The 20,630-nt window shown below is 31.4% G+C and overlaps 2 protein-coding genes across 3 annotated transcripts in view; both read left to right on the top strand.

The window, feature by feature from the left end:
- Positions 1-20,630, top strand: part of LOC144853631 (BLOC-1-related complex subunit 8-like) — a 224,095-nt gene that overhangs the window by 116,527 nt on the left and 86,938 nt on the right. The gene's annotated exons all lie outside the window — the stretch shown is intronic.
- LOC144853877 (uncharacterized) lies at positions 569-3,362 on the top strand. 2 transcript variants are annotated; one of them, XM_078711733.1, is made up of 2 exons: positions 1,140-1,225; positions 1,336-3,360. In XM_078711733.1, the coding sequence occupies exon 2, from the start codon at positions 1,401-1,403 to the stop codon at positions 2,757-2,759; it is 1,359 nt and encodes a 452-aa protein (XP_078567859.1). In that variant the 5' UTR covers positions 1,140-1,225; positions 1,336-1,400; the 3' UTR covers positions 2,760-3,360. The 2 variants fall into 2 exon arrangements, with proteins under 2 accessions (XP_078567858.1, XP_078567859.1); XM_078711732.1 differs by having other exon boundaries at positions 569-3,362.

Raw genomic sequence — 20,630 nt, 5'->3', positions numbered from 1 at the left:
ATATATTGAACGGAATTAAAAACTGAGACATGGTAAATAAACATCTGATTATACTTAATATATTATATTATTTTAAATGAAAAACAAGTTAAATTGTCCATTATTATTGTTGTAAATTCAATATAAAATTACTGCTTATTTTGATATTTAAAAAAAATGAAATTTCCATTTTAGTGTCACATAATAATATTTTTAAAATCACTTTGACGAAAAATAGGATCGAAATAAATGTATATATTTACCTACTGAAAAAATGATGGAAAAGTTAAATTGACTGTCAGAGAATGAATTTTTTTTTAAAATTTAATTGATTTGTCTTTTTATAAGTAAAATCATTATTATTTTTTTTTTTTTTACGGAAGTGAAAACTTGATCAGCACTGCAAAATGACCTATTGGAAGTCTGATTTTATTATACTTCATTTTACATGTTTCACCATTCATCTTTAAACTGTTTTCAAATCTAGTTTTAGTTTTGTTTCGGTATAATGAATCCTTGGATTGACAATTTTGTATTGTTCAACTTACAGAAGTTACGCCTTGGAATTGCTTCCTCCTCGCATCCGGTATATTTTACAGACCACATCTAGAGTGTATACGATTTGTACGTATACTAGGAAACCGGGAGAAGTGGTATACGGAAATGATTCAAACACAGTAAACGAATACCGGTATACATATTATACAGTAATCACACAAGTTTATTCAAAACCAACAAGGTGGTTGTTAAGGTAGACATTCTATTCATTTAAAGTTTTTTGTATTTGTTGAAAGTCAGTGCCAGAAAGATACGTTTTGTTTTGTATAATATTGAGACAATTGATGTCGCAATGTTTTGATTGTAATTATTTGTAAAGACGATATACTTGTATTAGATTTTCTTGCCATTTCTTAATCAACGAAAAAACTTTGAAAAGGATACCATTATTTTGGTTAGTATTTCTTCTATCATCTTTACTTCTTATGAACACTATGGTGAACATTTCTACATTTATGTTAAGCATTGGAACTTTATATTACGCTCATGTAATATCAGCTCAAACAATAGTAGAGTTTGTAGAAGATCCATCATCTGGAGAAACTATAAAGGCGATATATGGATCTGTGGCCCATGTTCCATGCGTTATTACCAGTATTGAAATGCCAGAATACGTAAAATGGTTTCATGATAATTCCGAAGTATTTGGGTTTAAGGAAAATGTTATCATAGGTGTTAGAAAAGATAGGTATAGTTTCTCGTCTGGGCTAAAAAATGGAAACTTTACACTACAGATAAATAGAGTTACACGTGAGGACAATGGAACGTTTTATTGCATTGTATCTTATCATGGAATAGGCAAGAGTTCGGGCAGAGGTAAGCTTCAGGTCTACATACCACCTGACGATAACTATCCAAAATGCATGACTCTGTATAATGGCAACCCAAAGCCAGGAGATTCAATAAGATTGTCATGTATAACACGAGGAGAAGATCCGTTATTGCACTTAAGTTGGTCGGATACTGACGCTACAGTGGTCCACAACGAGATTACAAATAACCTAGAAAAAGATGTCACACTCCGTGAAGAAGATAACGGAATGCCTTACACTTGTTCGGCTTTTGGACTTGCTGTGAATCCTCCAAAAACGTGTACGATTATTCCGTTAAAAGTTTACCCCACAGTGGAATTTAAACGTACCGATATCGACGTGTATGAAGGTAACAATGTAGAACTAGAATGCCATGGAGTAGGCGTGCCTAAAATAACAGAATATGAATGGTATTATGATGGCCAATTCATTGGCCAATCTTTCGAACGATATGAACTCTCAGAGGATAAAACTCGGCTTATTGTTTCTGACGTTACCGTTAATGATAAAGGTAAAATTGTTGTTTGTCGAGTATATGTTACGTCAGGCCTAGCGAGTAATGTGAGTGAGGTGATTCAAGTACGGGAAATAGTAACTGTCAAACCTCAGGTACCTGTGCCTCCCATACAAGAAGACTATAGTATAATTGCAATCATTGGAGTTTCTCTCGGATCCGTCATTATTATACTAATTATTGTAATTGTTCACATGTGTTACAGAAAAAAGCGCATCATGAGACAATTAAACATGAACTATCAAGAGAGTATATACGAAGAGATGGATGGCTCACGGTGTGATGCGATATCATTCGATAAATTAAGCGTTGGTAGTTTAGGCCTAGTAAACCCAACAATTCGATATATCGATCCATTATCTTCTCGACCTGCATCGTATATTGATACTCGACGTGATTCCTTTCATTCAATCACACATCCACTGAGAAATTCATACACACCATCAAGAACATCTTCACGAGCAGGCTCACCACATTTTGACAGACGGTGGTCCCTCAGATCTAGTCGGTCAAACACACCACCAGAGACACCCAATAGGACAGGATCACCTGCCTACCTATCTCCAAAACAGGCTAGTGAATCACCGTTTTTTCCACGGAGAGGCTCATTTAATAGATCGCCATCTCCACTTCCTGTTGTCTCACCAGCTGGGATTGAGCCTCCGTTTCTGAGATCACTTCAGGATCATATAGTTCCTGACCCAGCTGTACCTAGCAAACGAGTTATGGAAATCAAAGCTTCTGAGGGAATACCATTAAATCAACTAGCAGCTTCGACTAGTAGCGATAACACAGGTTCAATGCCATGTATCATGATGGAAAAAGCTGTAGAGCAAACATATGAAGAAATGCCATTGACGAGGAAAGTACAGCAGTGGAGAACACCGTCTGTCTAATGTTATAATGCGCAGTAACTGAAAAAGCATAACTCACATAATTCGATCCCTCTTAGAAGTGAGTTGGACATTTCTATTATTGTTCATTTATTTTGTATAAATAATAAATAATCATTTTATATAAGTTAGGATAAAACAACATAAAACAATAAAAATCAGCAAATTTATTGATCCTATAATATTTATAATTATAATCTGAATATTGTATGAAAAAAAAAGAAACGGTTAAAACAGTTTTTAAAAAACTTATAATTTATATTATGTGTATATGCGTTAAATATTCTTACTTTCAAGTGAGATTGAAATTGTATAAGTTTATAAATTATTAGGACTTATTTAAATTAAACTTAAAAAGAGTTTTATTTTATTTTATGTATTTTTTCACCAACGGAGTCATCTTTAATGCAATACACAGGAATAATTTAATTAATTTTAAAAGTTATCATCGGAAGTTATTGAATTTAAACTATGAAAAGGAGACAGCGCCCTCTATTATAAAATGTAATTTGACAATTTATGAAAAAAAAAATTATTAGTATTCATTCTTCCATTTCTATTTCATTCCAATAATGTATCAGTACATATTCGTAACTAATATTGAATATGATTTTTTACCAAAGGTTAATGATTCTGAATAAATATTAAATAGAAAAAAACGAAATCACTTTATGAATATTTCATTTTTCATTATTAATATTAACTTTTATTTTCAAGGCCATATATATGGCTGCAGTCGCGTGCTCAAATTTGAGTTAGTGTTTACCTACCGACCGACCGACCATCTTACCAACCGACCGACATAGTGAGCTGTAGAGTTGAGTGTAGAATGGATAAATACACTGAAATTACATTTGGCTTTATAGTATTATAGGCCTACTAGACAAATATGATTTCCATATAAACTAGCTCTTGGGCGTTGGAGGATAAGGTATAAACGTGACAATAGAAACTATAACCAGTGAGCGAACACAAATATTTATAAGATTGAAATTTAGAAATTAAAACAAATAAATATATAAATTAGGAATATCTGCGGATGCTTTTTAAAAACTCTACCGGTTGTCATAAAGAAAAAAATATGCGAAAAAAATGTAACCTTGATTATACGTGCCATGGGTAGTTTGGCAGGGTACCGTGTATTCAAATGCTAAAAGAGAGTGGGACTAATATCCTCTCGGATATTATTACATTTATAATTAACAGTTGATCTAGACATCATCACAGTATTGACGCTACAAAATAGTAACATAGTTTCCCACTTCGAAGCCAAGATAAAAATAAATTAAACGTACTGTATGTTTCTTATTAGAAAACTTGATTGGTAAGTATCATTGATTGAGTTCCTTATCACTTGAACGCATCCATAGATGGGACAATCAGTGGACCTTGACACGATATTGCATGATGCCTTAATTAAACATCTTCCTCTTTCCATAAATTATAGGCCACCGTGCCGCGAAAGATTGATCCGATCAACCCCCTAAAAATGACGGATTTGGCAAAAGTCGTTGTCGAATTACTATACATCTTTTTTCCCATTGCCTGTTTCAAAAGCGTATGCTTTTTTTAATGAATCGATAGATGTGCCCTAAAAGTGAAATACATGTGATAAGTATTTTCATTTAATATTAATTACACAATTATTCGAAGTACGGTAAAACAAAAACAAGAAAAAAACGTGTTTGCTGTGTTCTTTCAAGGGTTTTGTTTGATTGTTTTTATACAAGGTTTCCTATCATTGTTCTATAAGATTAGTAATAATGTGGTACACCGTATTCATATTTTTAATGTGTACTTTCCTTGAACTCAGGCTTACATACATGCAGATACCAATGTAGGTTAATTGTTAAAATGGAATGTTTCACCGTAAGAATCACATGGGACTTGTAAATACAATGCAGTTTATCCATCCTGTAACTTTCGAGTTATAAAAACCGGCAAAGCTGAACAATATTCCACAGCTGTCCCTTCAGTATTTTCTTGTTTTGTGTATTTTTATAAGTTAATTTTAAGTTTTCCTGTCAATATAGCTCTTTTCTACTCTACTTTTCTATACTGTACGTTAATAACTATTATACTTTTTGTTCGAACATGATTGTTCGATATATTTCATTAGTATATGTCTAATTACACGACCATGAGTGGTAGTTAAAACATATTTTGATTTGAATTAATTAATTATTGAACAATAACTTCATATTTAATATCATGGGACTCATAAATGCTTTTGGATTTGTCTTTCAACCGTTAGACTTTTATCCCAGACGTTTTTTGTGTCTAACAGCTGGAACCTATAAATTATAGTTGAGAATCCTTTTTCGCAAAAATGTCAGTGTCTAGTACTAAAACTGCTGCTTGCTTTCAGTTAATAATTGAGTCATCTCTTGTGACGTAGCGGGCTAGAGCAGCAGCGTGAAAATGCATTCACCGACCCACCGGTATTTTATTTGTTAACCATTCTTATAATCTGATCATGCATAACGAGTGTTTACTAGCGCCATCACAATTGGTTTGTTTGCAACCGAGTGTAGATTTCTTATCTCTATCTGGCTTCTGAGTTACGAGAATCTGTTGGTTTATTTATTGTAAATTTATTTTAATAATTTCCGTAGGGTTGGATGAATAAGTAGGCTAATATTCCTTATTTCTCAGTTTATACTTTTATATGGTTACACACGATACTCGAACCAATATGTTTTCGAGTCTCCTAAAAAACAAACATATAAGAAATTTGATGAGTAATTTCCACAGAGGCTGTTAATGGAAGGTACCAACAATATAGAGTCGGGTTGGTGATATGTATGAACTAAAATAACAGTTTCTGGTCGTCGTTTTACATGTGCTTAAACATTCTAAACAACATTTGTCAAGTGTGTTTGGTTGAATGACGAGGTATAAGTCATAACCTTATTTGCTTCTTTGGGTATCTGGACTAAACATTCTGTCACATTAATCCAGGTCTAGTTAGCTAGTATTAGCTAGAATAAATTGAATGGGAGAAATCATAGGGCCAACATGATTCAATGACTATTTTAGTCATTCATCATTTTCAACATTTTTTAAAATTTCATGTAGGCCTAGTTTATGACTGAAAAGGGGTTTGTTATTAGAGTAAAATATAGGTTCACGGATAAACACGGGGTTCTAAGTGAGAAATAGTGAATAAAAATAATGTTCTAAATTGCCAAATAAAATCTCCAAGTTCTATTTTATTTTATTCATTCCTTGCATACAATGACCGAAAATACAAATATTCTTTTATTTCTATTAAACAGTCATTATTAAAGATTATTTACTAAATGGAATGCTTTTCTTGAAATGCAGATTTTGTTAAGAGGAACAAAATCATAGATTTATGAAAATTGACATTAAAACCACAAATATTATTTGAGAAAATTATAATCTATAAAGTCAAGGTGACGGAATAACATCGTTAATGTTGTGTTATTCTAATAATAATTACTTAAAACTGCCATCTATTTTATAGGTCAATAGACCATCAAGTAATTATTATTAATGGTAGGAGAAGTAAACTAAAGATAACTAGTTTGATATATGAGACAAATAGTCAGAAAGGATTAATTCATCGTCAGGAAAACAAATCAAAACAAACGTAAAAGATACTGAAAACAAGAAAAACTTAAGGAAAATCTACGGGGAACTAAATTAGTATATAGGAAAAATTCATAGTTCCCCTGGGAGGATACATCATACAATCTTCCTGATGTTAGAAAACAGAATTTTTAATTTTGTAAGCCCCTTATTTATAACTTCTGGAGGTCACATGATACTCATGATACTGATAACGATTAAAAAAAATGGGTTATTATGAAATTTTTTTCGATCCTAAAGACGAATCTTTATGAAAACAAATGGTGCTGCGATAATGTTTTGAAATAATAATTATAGGCCTACATAATGCATTCTGTTTTTTGTTTGTACTGTAGGCCTATTGGAACATAATTACATTATTATACAACATCCACTTTACTCATATACGTCTCTACCCGTTTTTTACAGAGATATATTTGTGTTTATTTTTTCTGTTGCGTTTGAACGCAGAAAAAAATAAAATAAACCGCAATTTTGACTCATTTAACTCCGATATAGAGAAGAGCGTGTAAATAGCTTATAACCGGTAAGAACACAACCAAAACATGGGTACTGATTAATTGAAGGACAATGACCAACAGTTTCGTACTTTAAAATAGGATCTAAAAATAATCTATTATCATATCCTGTCTAAATGATTTGATCTTAAGAGATATAGATCTGTATCCCATGGTTCGCAGTTGCGCTTCCAATAGGCCTAAACATCATGATGAATCACTTATTCGTGTCTTCCATCTGAAACAAGATTTGTAATGTTACCTCTGTCTGTTAAGATGAATGTTTCTGAAAAATCAAACAAATGTCAAAAATATAGCACAGATCTCTCCCGAACCTATTATTTATTCCATCCAATGACTGGCCTTTTTTAAATAATTAGTTATGTGTTTGGGGAGATAGATAACTTTACTCCTAAGAAAGAGTAATTATTTACTGGTTGGAATTCTTTGTTTTTTATGCTATTATACAGTCAGTCCTTTTGATTTTTAATTTATTTCGTATTTTCAGTTAGACGGCATTGCCAATAAGCGAACCGAATCACTATTGAGTTGGAATTATAAAAAAAACCATTACATTTGTTGCCCTTTTTAAATGGTGTTTCACATTCTATCAAGTGACAAGCAATATAAGGTCACACTTATAAGTTCGATGTGAAAGAGACAGCAATGCGATATTCTTACTTTTAATTGAATAATTTTGAAGAATAGCCAACTATGAACACAATTAGATAATGTCTCGATTCAATTTAAGTTTGTAAAGCGTAATCAACTTGACAGAGGACTCAACATAAGCTCAACTCACAGCCTTTTCCATAACCAAATGATAACAAAAAAGAGGATATTTGCTAATAATTAAATTCAATTGACCGATATAACGTATCAGCATAGCTTTTATCCATGAGCTATCAATTCAATCTTGCAGAAAGACAACTGTGTTGTTGCCGACATGCAAACCATCACGCGCTCTGATGTATTACGTCATAAGGTGATACAGTACGCATTATCTGATCTTGACGATAATTTGACCACTGATGCAAAAGTCCGATGCAATTTCATAATTATTTCGTTAGTTTATAAGGATGTATTCGTTAATAATCCATTATTTTGCTAAATGTTAGGTTATCAGAGATAAAAAGTACATATGCAGGGCCTACTGTAAACAAATCATTGAACAATAAATATTACGTTTATAACTATTTTCTCTTTTGTTTATTACCATGGTGATCTTTCATCTAGTTTACCTCATCAAAATGATGATCATGACTTAAGGCTATTTACATTTCCATGCACAAATACTAATAATAATCATCACAGTGACATAGTTAAAGCTATTTTTGTTCGTAAGCTGTAAAAAATAATTCGGGGAATATTAAGGTTTAACAACAAAAATATTGCATTTTGGCGGATGTGAACACTTTAAATTCATGATGATGATTAATTAATTAATTTATTGATTGACATTTCATATAACTCAAACTGGCAGAAAAGAAGCTTCGGTAATTTTAATCACGCAGAAAATACAAACATCCTTGAAAATGACCTATTGAGAAGAGAGAACTTACTACTAAGAATTACTTATTAAGTAGGCCTACCTTGGAATTATGTGCTTATACCGAACATATCAGAATGATTAACATTAGCATTACAACTTTAAGTTAAAAGAACTATCGAAAGATGGGTCAATCGTTATTATGTTGAATAATAATGCGTCATGAACGACTGATGTTTCAAAGCACAAATTATAGTGTGATACATGGGACAAATGAGACTGAAATCTTACTCTTCCCACTACTACTGAATTAAATAAATCCGATTTATTTTGCGATTCTTCACATAACTTCAGAGGGGAGTCAGGTTTTTAAAACAAGGAAGCAATGTGGTCATTACGAAATAAACAATGTGAATATTTTTGCTCATAGGCTACTGTAGGCCTACATTGTTTTACACTTGAATGGTATCATTATAAAAGTAAGACTAGTAACCTTTGTACATAAGCCTATACCGGTAAAATGACAATATTTATTTAATAAAAATCGTCATTGACATAGAAAAGTCCGCCTGTGTATATGTAAGAAACTGTCATTTCCTAATATGAACATGTACGTGTGGCTTTACCTGTTACTGCTATAACACTTTCACACGGTTCCAATATTGTTTTTATACCGACATTGCTTTATGTAAAATAGACCAGCATTCAAGACATCTAAAGTAACCAGGGCGTGGCTCAAATGCTAAATTATGGATTCATGAATTGATCTGTCTGCTTTTGAATTTGACATTTGACAGCTCAATTAAAAGCGCCATTAAATACAACATTTCATAGTTCATGTTTAGTGCATCCATACATAAATTATAATACGTGATGTTTCATAGACTTTGTCTCATTATTATAATTAGATCTATAGTGAGTAATTAACATTACAAGTGGATTTATAATTGATAATGTTATTGATTGACAAGTTATTATGTAAGCAACAAATCATAAGAAATAATGTGTTAACTTTAATTTAAAAATAAAATACATTTTGATTTGATTTAATAATTAATCAATATAAAGATACGTTTGAACATTAATAAAGTTATTAACTGTTTTAATTTTTATATTCTGTAAACACATAAGAACGTCAACCCTTGTTGCATTTTAGTGTCTATACCTAATAAAACAATACATGTAAATAATATTATGTCGCCCTCAATTTTACTCAAACAATGCTAAGATTGTTTACCTGTTGCTGAATATTAAGCTATCAGAAGGTTGATGTCTTTCGTCTACGCAGGATAAAATGATCAGTAGACAGGTTTGACGTCTGAGTCACACTGGTTCTAAAGTTAAGTATTTCCGTCGGAGATTTATCATTTCCCTCGATCCTGATCAAGATGGAGGAACGAGCAGCCAATAACCTTTAAGATTTTTACATCAATCTATAGTTAGTCTTCAAATCGTTATCGTTTTTAATCAATTCTCTAGTTAAAATTAGATTTAGAGTATTATTGCCTTAGTAGAATTTTTCTAAATGAGTAAATTACTCATTGTTGATAGTACTACATTTCAAATAAAAAAGAGAAGAGAAAAAGGACCCACAAAAAGAACAAAATAAATAAAAAAAAATAATTTAAAGAAAAATAAAAAAATGAAAACAAGAAAAAAAGAAAAAGACAAACAAAGGAAAAAAAAGGGGAAGAATTAAAACAAATGAAAAAAAAAATGAAAAAGTATAAAAACAAATTTAAAAAAAACAAGAAGAAAAAAGAAAAAATGGAGAAAGGAAATAAAAGAAAAAAAGAAAACGTAGAGTGGAAAAAGCAACAAACATGTTCAAATAGCGATACAGGTAAGCTCCAGTAGTCAACAACAACGAATCTCTTTACAATTCAACTATTATATCCTCATATTCACTCTACAATTGAATGGTGTGTCAGAATCAATATAGATTAGCTATTTGAGACTTATAAAAAATAGAGTAAAGAAATATGTAATTTCGTTCAATAGTTGGACATATATTCGAGAGTAGTTGACCGAGGAACGTGAGCAAATTAGCTAAAGATATTGTTAAAAGGATAAATAGAGAGTAGAGCAGAAATAGCCGTGAGTTTTGTAACCCTGGACACTTAAGTCAGGATTGAACCCTGGATATTGGGATTAAAAGGCACATACGTTAACCACTAAGCCACAGATCCACTAAGCTAGATTTTTAAATTTTACATGGATTAAAGTGAATATTGGAAAAGAATATTTAATTCTACTTTCTAGGTTTACAAAATATCTTAGCTAGTTTTATATCAACTGCAACATTCGTGAAGTATGTCACAATGAAAGAAAGAATGCTCATCAAAAGCATGGAACGCTCTGAATTCAAATTAGTTATGCTTGGAAATTGTTCATAAGCAATTATACTTATTATCAAGAATAAAGATTGAATGCTGATGATACCTGGTGTAAGTTACAAATAAGGATCAGAAAAAAGAAAGACAAATATGGTATAAACAAATTTAACTACATAATAACTTCAATGTACGTGTCTTTAATGAAATTGCAACTGTAACATCTGGTCTTATAGAATGCCTAGATTGTGTCCGGATGGCAGCATGTACTTTCACTTTTGATATAAAACGTGGCATGTACGTCACTATTGCAAAAATGATATTTTTTGAAAAGGCATACCTGTAATTGAAAGTAATATCATTACACTGCCTAAGAGTACTATGTCTTTTTTGTCTTTATTTTTTTAACAATTGAAATTAACCAGAGGCGTTACGTTTCAATTTATTTTATGATGTATTGTGAATTATGATGTATTGTTTTATCTCTTGTTTGACTGCTTTTTTCTCCCTCTTGCGTATTGGTTTTAGGCCTAATATTTATTGCAGTTGTTTGCATGTTGTTAATGTAATTGATTATGACGAAATAAGATTATGAATAAAAACATAATATTACTCCATAATATCAAGTTATTACACCTAGCATCATGCGTAATAATATTAGAAAACGAATAGGTAGTTTAACCGCCACAACAATCATACAAAAATGTGTTCATAATTCTTCAGAAACACTGTATTAATTGAGGCCTATATTACCGTATTTTTCAGTTTCAGATTTATTGTTTAAACAATAAATATGTGCTACGCAGAACACCTTTAAACTAATACTTCCTTTGAAAAAAAAAATATAATACAAACTAAAATTGAATCTCAACTCAAATAGTTATTACTACAATATATTTCCATTATTTCAGGTGTACCTTACCAACGTGGCGAAAAGTTTCGTTTTCGAATACAATAGCGAAACGGGAGTTCAGATGGTAAAGGTACAGGAAATTTTGTTGACGCAAGATACCTGACAGGTGTACTGGGAGATAAATAATACGGGATACGTCCCTGGTACGTATCTAGTGTTGCAGGCTTTTCATTACTTATACACCGGGGATAGGGTGAACATTCGACACCATAACCTATGGAATTTATTAATAATAATTGCTCTGATTCAACATAAATGATTTTATCTACTGATGAAATTCTTGTTATTTTGGTTTTAAGCACGATTTTAATATTTTTTTAAAAGTTAACCGACTTTTGAAGTTGTGAGAAAACTTATCGAAAAGAGTCGAATCTGTTAGCTTTCAAATTTGTCATGTGGGTACTTGGCCTTAATTAGAACATACAGTATTTCGAAATGAGTAACCTTGATATCCATGCTATGTTTTCTATTAGTGTTTTGTAGTATACATGCAAATAGGTTTTTATGTAATTTGGTTATAAAGCGTTTATTTCATATCAATTTTAAACCGGTAACAAAGTGGTAGTGTGGCAGTTAAATACATTTTGAGTATTAAAGGTTATTTCTGTAAAATGCAAACATTTCTACAAATTACTTCCCCTATATTGTTTATCATTGTTGTAAGTACACATCACTGTTCTAATAAACATGCAATTAAACAATTGAGACCAAACACTGATAATTAATGTGGTATTCATTGCCTTAGTCGTTGCTTTTTTTTAAGACATTGGGTATGTAAGGTGACAGTACCTCAGCCATACAAGAGTGAGCGTGGTGTAAATGAATAGTAAAGGAGCTACAACAAAACACGTCCTACCACAGCTCAGTCACTATTCAATATCATTACATTGACAAAACAGGTCTCTATGATGTATTTTTTCGACAGGCATTTGTTTTTTCTTTTGTCAATACTTATTCTTCAAAAGTGTATATTTATATTTACTAAATAATCATCCGTTAACAACATGCAAATATGGATATTGTTATTTGATTTGTTAATCAGTAGTCCAGGGTCTAGAATATAACATTAAACGGTGACGACAGAATTACATTTGACACAGACATGCTGAGTCATCCATTATGTTGCCGTCGTTCCCACAGACATACATACACTTTATCTCTAACTACCATGAACTGATCTGTTTTATAACAAGTTAAAATTCAATTGTAGAAATCTAGGTTTAAAACTAATCTAACGAATCATTGTGTTCTTACGTTTGTGATTTGTAAACATTATTAACCTTCAATAGAACAAAGAATTGAATTTGACATCACAGGGAAAAATAAACATCCATACTGAAATGAATGATATACTATAATAATTTGACAGTGTACAAACAGCTATGCTATTATAGAAGGAAAAATAGTATGATATTTTCAATATTACATTTAAAACAAATACATTTTAAACTTATTCTAAAATAAAAGCCCAGACTCTGACTATGTGTACGGTGGTGAGATGTTATATATTAAAAGATATCTTATGTAATGTTTAGTAACGCTTTTTTGTCAAAAATAATTAGTATTTAATAGCTTCAAAAAGTGTACATAGATATCGAAACAAGCTCACGTAATTGGATTAACCTATACAGAAAACTTAATAGCCAATTTGACCGAATTAGACTAAACACTGCAGGAAAATTGGCCAACTGATAATCAAGTAAGAATTTTGGCAACAATTTAATTTAGGGATAGGTTATAAAGTCAAATTTTTAAAGAAAAATTGCAGAAAAAAACAGGATATAATACATTATAAAAATAAAAAATTCCCAATGAAAAGTGAGAAAATTGACACTCTTTACTAGAGTGTGATTATCAATATCAATGAAAAAGTGCACTTGAGTGACATAGCGAAAATTGAATAATTAGTTGACAATGTAATTGATACAGCTACAGTACGTAAATCTCTATAGGTATCTTGTTATTGCTTCCTTGATAATAATAACATTTAACACAGGATAGGCGTAGATAAACTGTTGATTTTTATTATAGGAATTTCCTTTTTCCGAATTTCACCTGTACAACGCCCTCAAATTGATTCTTGCAAGACATCCTATAATTAATTACCTATTATTTCACGTTATTAAATCCAATACTATTGCTTCCGTATGTTGTTCTTTGTCGTCTTTGATAAGAACATTGTTAACTTAATTATTTAATATTGTTAATAATTATGTTTGCAACAGCACAATTCGTTAAATCAGGGAAGTGCGATAGAGAATACACACTCTCTTTAAATGAACTTTAGCTGCTTCTGAAAGCATGTATCAGCATTTTAAAAGAAGACTGACTTATGATTTTAGTTGGATGAAACGTGAATTCCGCTGGGTTATTTAAGCATGATTATTAGAAAAATAGCATTAGGTTGTGAAATTCACAAAGGAATAATAGTCATATTTTGTTGTCTTTGTCTGATTTATCAGAACTTTCCATGTGCTATTCAATACTTAATAGTATCTTAGCTTTTAGAATATTTTATATAAATCTATGTGAATTGTTAACACGTTTACATTATTTTAATATATCAACATTATTCTGAACAATGGCATAAAAATGCTCTCAAGTTTTTTTACTGTGCATAATTAATAATAAAAAACTGTATTTTATTTATTTTTATTTATGTCTTTAGGCAATGTGGCCAAGGATTACCAATAGTAAACTAATCACTGTCCTATCATATAGGTGGTAATCTCCCTGATATATTTTGTGAACCAGTTCACCGGGGTAACCCCCTACTCTTCACGAATAATGAACTGGGTTCTTTAAAGTGAACACAGGTTATAACTGTGTACACTGGACCTACGGTTTATAGTCCTTATCTGAGAAGACTTGTTCCACCACCAGAACTAGGAGCGAGTCCGCCTCGAACCCTTGCATCTTTAGCTACGGTAAACGGCGTCACTGCCTTAACCGCTCGGCAATTTGACTCAACTGTGTAGGCACAGCCCTGCGCAAAACTTCACAACAGTTTCATCTTGCCATATTGTTATTATCATCACTTTATGAAATAACTAATAGGACGAGCATGTTATCGTATCAGTGCCCATTCGCAGGTTTTACATACTTATAGTTTTAACCGCATTGTAAACTGTTTACGGATAATAATTTGGCAATTTGTAACGTGTTTTGAGGTCCATGATACTGTAAATAGTATTTCGGACATCATAATTACCGGTTAAGGCCAAAATGTCACAATTTTCTGATTCTTGAATACGTTCTAACTTTCCGGACATTGAAAGTGACCCTTATCTATTTCTGGTACCATATCACAGAAGCCTTGACTTCACCCATCTTCATTATCTATTTTCGGCAATTTTTCCGTAGGTCGTCCTAGAATTTTTTAAAGAAACAACTTGTATATGACTTTGTTGAAAAAAGCTTGATTACTGAGGTGACTGATATTTCCACGGTCAGTGACATAAGTGTCATTGAGACATCTTAAATCGTCTGTCACATGTAACTTTAGGTCTTAACAGGTGCGGATCTATTTCGATGAGGTTTTAGACGTTTTTCTACTGTTTTTGGCATACCAAGGGTAGACAAGAATTACCTACGAAGGTCTACATACTCATCTTCATTAAAATAATAAATAAATCCCCTATCAATCAATATTAATTTATAAACGTAGGCCCTACTACTCACAATGTTTGATGTGCGCCAGTTTTGGGAGTTCGTGGGATTCATGGGAGTACGTACCCTGTACAACGGTTAGGCCTACGTAATTGAGAGTATAAAGAAAAAAAGGATTTTAATTTTTTGAAAAACACAAGTACTGTAATCTGAGCAGAAACATTAAACAATTTAGATTGTTTATTTCAGAAAAAACATACAAAAGACACAAAATATGAATTAACTGAATTTGCCAGAAATAGGTCTGTAATGTATGAATATTTGGAACTATATTCAAGTCAAATAATATGAGTCATTATGGAAATGGGATTTGTAACGCTAATTCTGGTTGAATTTCTGTTTCATGGTTGTATATATCCATTCCCATAGGATCCAGTTAAACGCCTAAATAATTTCGGCATTCAACGTAAACTTGGCTGTACAAAGAACGAGGATGGCACACTATTGATCGTTTTATGATGCTTTTTTTATGAGACATTTTAGTTCCTATGTTTATTGCGAATTATGAAATGTTCATTAAAATCTAAATAAACAAAATGTGTCAGACTAGAAACGAGGAATAGTTAATGAAAACATTGACATAGTCGATTTAGAAGATGGGATAAATGGAGATCAACACGATTTGGGTAGACATAAGAAGAAGATTAATTTCCGATTCACCTCACCCGATTATCGTTTTTATCGAAAATTAAAACGGAATCACAAAATTTGAAAACAGGTGATACAACTGATTCTTACTCTTCAAAAGTCCACCCCAAACGATAATTATGATAGGAATAACTTAACTTGTTAATTTAAGTTGTAATGGGTTAGAAACTCTTTAAAAATAATTTCAGTAATGTATAATTAATAATGTGTAATTATAAATTAATTGACATTACCTATGTTGTTACTCTATACACAGAGTCGTTTTCTAAACATTATAGTTTTATAATCGTAATCGTTTATATTTGTTCACATAACATTACCATAGATCCAATGATTAACATAGAAGACATCTAAAGATGGTGGAGGACATACACTTCTTGGGGACGATAGTGGTTTTGTAGGCCTATCACTTGTCTCCCAACGCCTTTCTTTTCATTCTGTAATTCTTGTTTATCACGCTGAAAGGAATTGTATAAAAATTACAGATTTCGATCAGTAGTAGAATACGTATATATTAGAAAATGCCATAAAATGTAGCATATAATAGAGAAACTATGTTAAACTTAAAAAATGAATCGTGAAGGTCAATAGGTGTGTGTATAGGTGTATATATTTGTACTGGATGTAATATAAGGTCAAAACATACAATGAAACATACCAACTGTAAAAGGAAACAAACTAAATAAATAGTTGTACTTTTAAAATAATTTGCAATAACCATAGAATATACGTTTTTAGTCGCTTACAACGCGACTCTACAGTTCATCATGTCGGTCGGTTGGTCGGTAAACACTAACTTGAGCACGCGACTGCAGCCATGTAATATGGCCTTGTTAAAGAATACTTTTACTGCATTGATTGTATGTGCATATATACAGTATAAAATTGCCCTTTTAACTACTTTACTGAATTGTACTGTTTCATATTTTTACAGAAATGTATATAATAGTATGTATTTGTATAATGTACCGTTGTATAGTAACATAATTAATATATGTGGATGATGCCCCACGAAAGAGAAAAAAAGAAAATGCCAGTCCTCATTGTCATAAAACATATGTTTCAATTAATATCATAATTTCTTATCCCAACAAGAATCTCAATGCTTATCAGTTGGGGCCTAGCATTTACGTGGATGTAGGTTATTCCTTCGTTACATTCGTTATTTCCATTCTATCAATAATACTGTCATCAGAATGTCAAAAAGATAAATCCGTAAGGAATTTAACTTAAATAATAAAGTTAATCGTAAGCTGTCATTTAAAGATCATAACTATCAAGAGAAAGGGAAAGTAAGAATTATCATCATCTTGATATTGTCATTGATGACTAGTGCAACAACTTCCCTAGATTTTAAATAAACGTTACTCTTTTTTCTGATTGTAAATGGAGCTTCATTGTACTGCATCATCACTATCCTATATTGTTATAGGCCTACTGATGATTTTTATGCAAATAGACTTATCTCAAACTGACAACATAGGCTACAAGTGGAGTTCAAAGTTCAAAACAGTTCAATAACAGTTATATTAGCAAGTAAAATAATTATATAAAAACAAAGAGATAAAAACAAACATATATAAAACAAGACCATTATCAGGATCACTGGTAATAGTACAACACACAGTTTGTTTACAATCGACAATCATGATATTGACCTATATTATGTATACATTTAAATTACTGATAACCAATAAATAATTTTTAATATTGAATTGAACTATAAGAAACACTTTATTTAAAAAAGTCAATAAAGTTTTAAATACTAGAGAAAATGCAAGTATGACAAGGCCTCCACTGTGAGAAAGAATTGAAATTGATAATTTCAAATGGAAATTACCAAATTCGTCATGCTGAAATAATTTGGCAGAAAATGTAATAGGTTAGAGCTGTGTTAAGCTCTTTGTTTCATGGTGCACGCGATGCAACAGGTAGATTTGTCAATGATTGTGCTGTTTTGTTGACATTCTGAAGTAATCCCTTTATATTATTAGCACAGTATTATATGATGTTTCTGAAAAAAAGATGAAAAATCAGAAAAAAGGTGCTATCATTACAGCACAATAGAACTCCTCTTCTGACACAACACTATTTTAGATGACAGTTTGAAACTTTCCATCGATTTTCCATTATAATTTGTTGCAGTACTGTATTTCTTTCTAGTGAATTGACTTAAACAAAATAAAAAGACAAATCTTTGTTTGAATTATACAACATCTTAAGGAATGCATAATTTCACCAATAGTCAGCAATGCTAAATCTTTTTAAAGCTGTGGTATTACCAGTTATGACATATTGTTGTTGTAGGCACCAAGTTGGAGAACTCGAGCAAGAACAGTTAATTCTGTTGAGGCCTCTGCCTATTGCTTGCTCCTGACAAGATTGTACTTGATATAACATACCGAATAAATGTCATTATTATTATATGAGATGTAGGCCTAAGTTATGATATTTGTTGGATCTGCAAATAGTATATTATAAATTTTAAAAAGGGAACAATGCAACTAAACTAGCAGCTCTCTGTTACTTTAAAATAAACACTCCTCAAAATCTATAAATGTATTACTACAATTCCTATAGCTCAATGACTAAGAAACACTTAATCTAATCATACAGAATTGTAGTCATATATTACAAAAGAATACAACGAAATGATATAACGTGCTTATTGTTTACGATTATCTTATATAATTTGTATTTATCGAAAGATAACAAAGAAGATTTGGTTAACACTAATTGCTGTAGCTGGATCTACCAGACTAATTCAAATCAAAATATTAATACTGTAAATAAATAAGCTTTGTATATCTAAACAGGTGGTCTAATGTGTAACATGAACTCTTTAACTTTATACAAGACTTAACTCGACCAATAATAATAGAAAATACACAAACACATTTGTTATTAAGCACTTTGTATAAGTATCTTTATATTGATGATTAAGCACGAAAAGAAGAGCATTTCAGAAGGTAAATCTATTGGTCGGGTAATTGTCAGAACTGCAATCAAAGTTAATAATATTTGATGTTAATCTTTTTTTACTGAAATTCTACACTTTTCCTTCTGAAACTTTTGCATAATTGTTTTACAATATTATATTTTGCCCGTTGTCCGGGAAATAAAAATAATGCATAATAGCTATCGTGTTTAAACAATTTAATTATTAGAAATATTGTGCAAAATCAATGAATAAATAACCCTGCAGTGACCTAAGCCCAGGTACCGATACCTAAGACCCACTCATCTTTATATTGTGACTCATTTCGTTTTAACAGGTTTGATGTTGTTTGGAAAAAAACGAACATGACATCTCTTTGCAAACAAGAAACGATGCGTCCATCAAAGCTCATATGTAGTCATTCCGAACTTTTGCAAACCTGTTTAATAAGACTACAAATTATAGTATTTATCTAGTCAATGTGACTCACCAATTCCAACAGATACAATTGCTGTAACCTTGTTTGATCAGGAATGCGTACGTATTATGATAATAAGAAACACAAGTCTCCTATTTAACAATAATTAATCGCAAAGTTACTTCAAGAGTGACATGCGCAAGTAGTGGCGCCATGGTTTGGCAAAAGCCAAAACAAAAAAAACAATAACAATACATAAATAAAGATAATAGCTCAGCAACTGACTGTAACGGAGAAAAATGGACATACGTTTTGGTTAAAACTTAGATTTAGAGATAGCATGATGTTGAAAACAAAATGTGAACTCAAATAAGTATGACGGAATTCATTTAACTTAGATTTTCTACATGAGTAGAAAGTGAGAAGAATAGTAAAAGATCACTATACAATCAATCTGTTACGGAATAAGTTTGTAACGTGTAATTTAACTTTCCCACATCTTTAACCCTGTTAAGGCTCATCTTTTCTGTCTAACTTATGCATCAATTTTCTCCATAAAGTAAGTACAACCGTTTGGCGTAATTGCAGTAACTGACCCTTGTTTCCTTAATTTTAGCGTTGAAATGCATGTTCAGACGATGTACCTCTATCGTCAAAACAATTAGAGGAAGGATCTGGTGCTCATTATCGGGGAAGGTGCAAATGATGTTAGTAATTTAAAACTTGCAATCTCTACACATCTTTATCAGAATTTCCTTCCTACCGGGGTTAACACGGAAGGGAAATTTGTGATAACAATATTTTTAACCGAGATTTATTTCAACCAGGTAAATGTTCTAAACGTGTAAGCATATTCGAAAACAAATTGATTTCAGCGACAATACAGCTTTAACACCATAATATACACGTATCATATTCTCGTGAAAGTAATACATTCACATTAATTTAGTCATATCTGTTTCATATTTCTCTTCAACATGATGATAGATGATCTACAACTGCCAAACATTTTCTCTATTTTTCTCCCTTACGTTAAAAAACATTTATCTAACCCCTTTTCAGCTTATCTCTTAGCTTTCAACAAGTATGATATGCGTATTCTTAACCAAACTAAGAATATTAAAACTGATGGCATAACTAAACTGACTTATCTTTCAGGATGATGTTATCGTGTGATTTTGGTCCTTAGCGGTTTGAATCTTATTTCACTTCTTTCATATTGTTAGGCAGGATCTTCTTTTTTCTAATTTACAGAAAATGAATTGGTAATGCTCATTGCAAACTTCCTATACATTTTTGGAAGAATATAGAGTAACAAAATTATTATAAGAATAATTTAGCATAACATAACGAA

This window comes from Antedon bifida, chromosome 10 (assembly GCF_963402885.1).
Source record: "Antedon bifida chromosome 10, ecAntBifi1.1, whole genome shotgun sequence".
NCBI classification, from domain to species: Eukaryota; Metazoa; Echinodermata; class Crinoidea; order Comatulida; family Antedonidae; genus Antedon; species Antedon bifida.
Note: the sequence above shows the minus strand (reverse complement) of the source record. Positions and strands in the feature narration are given on the sequence as shown.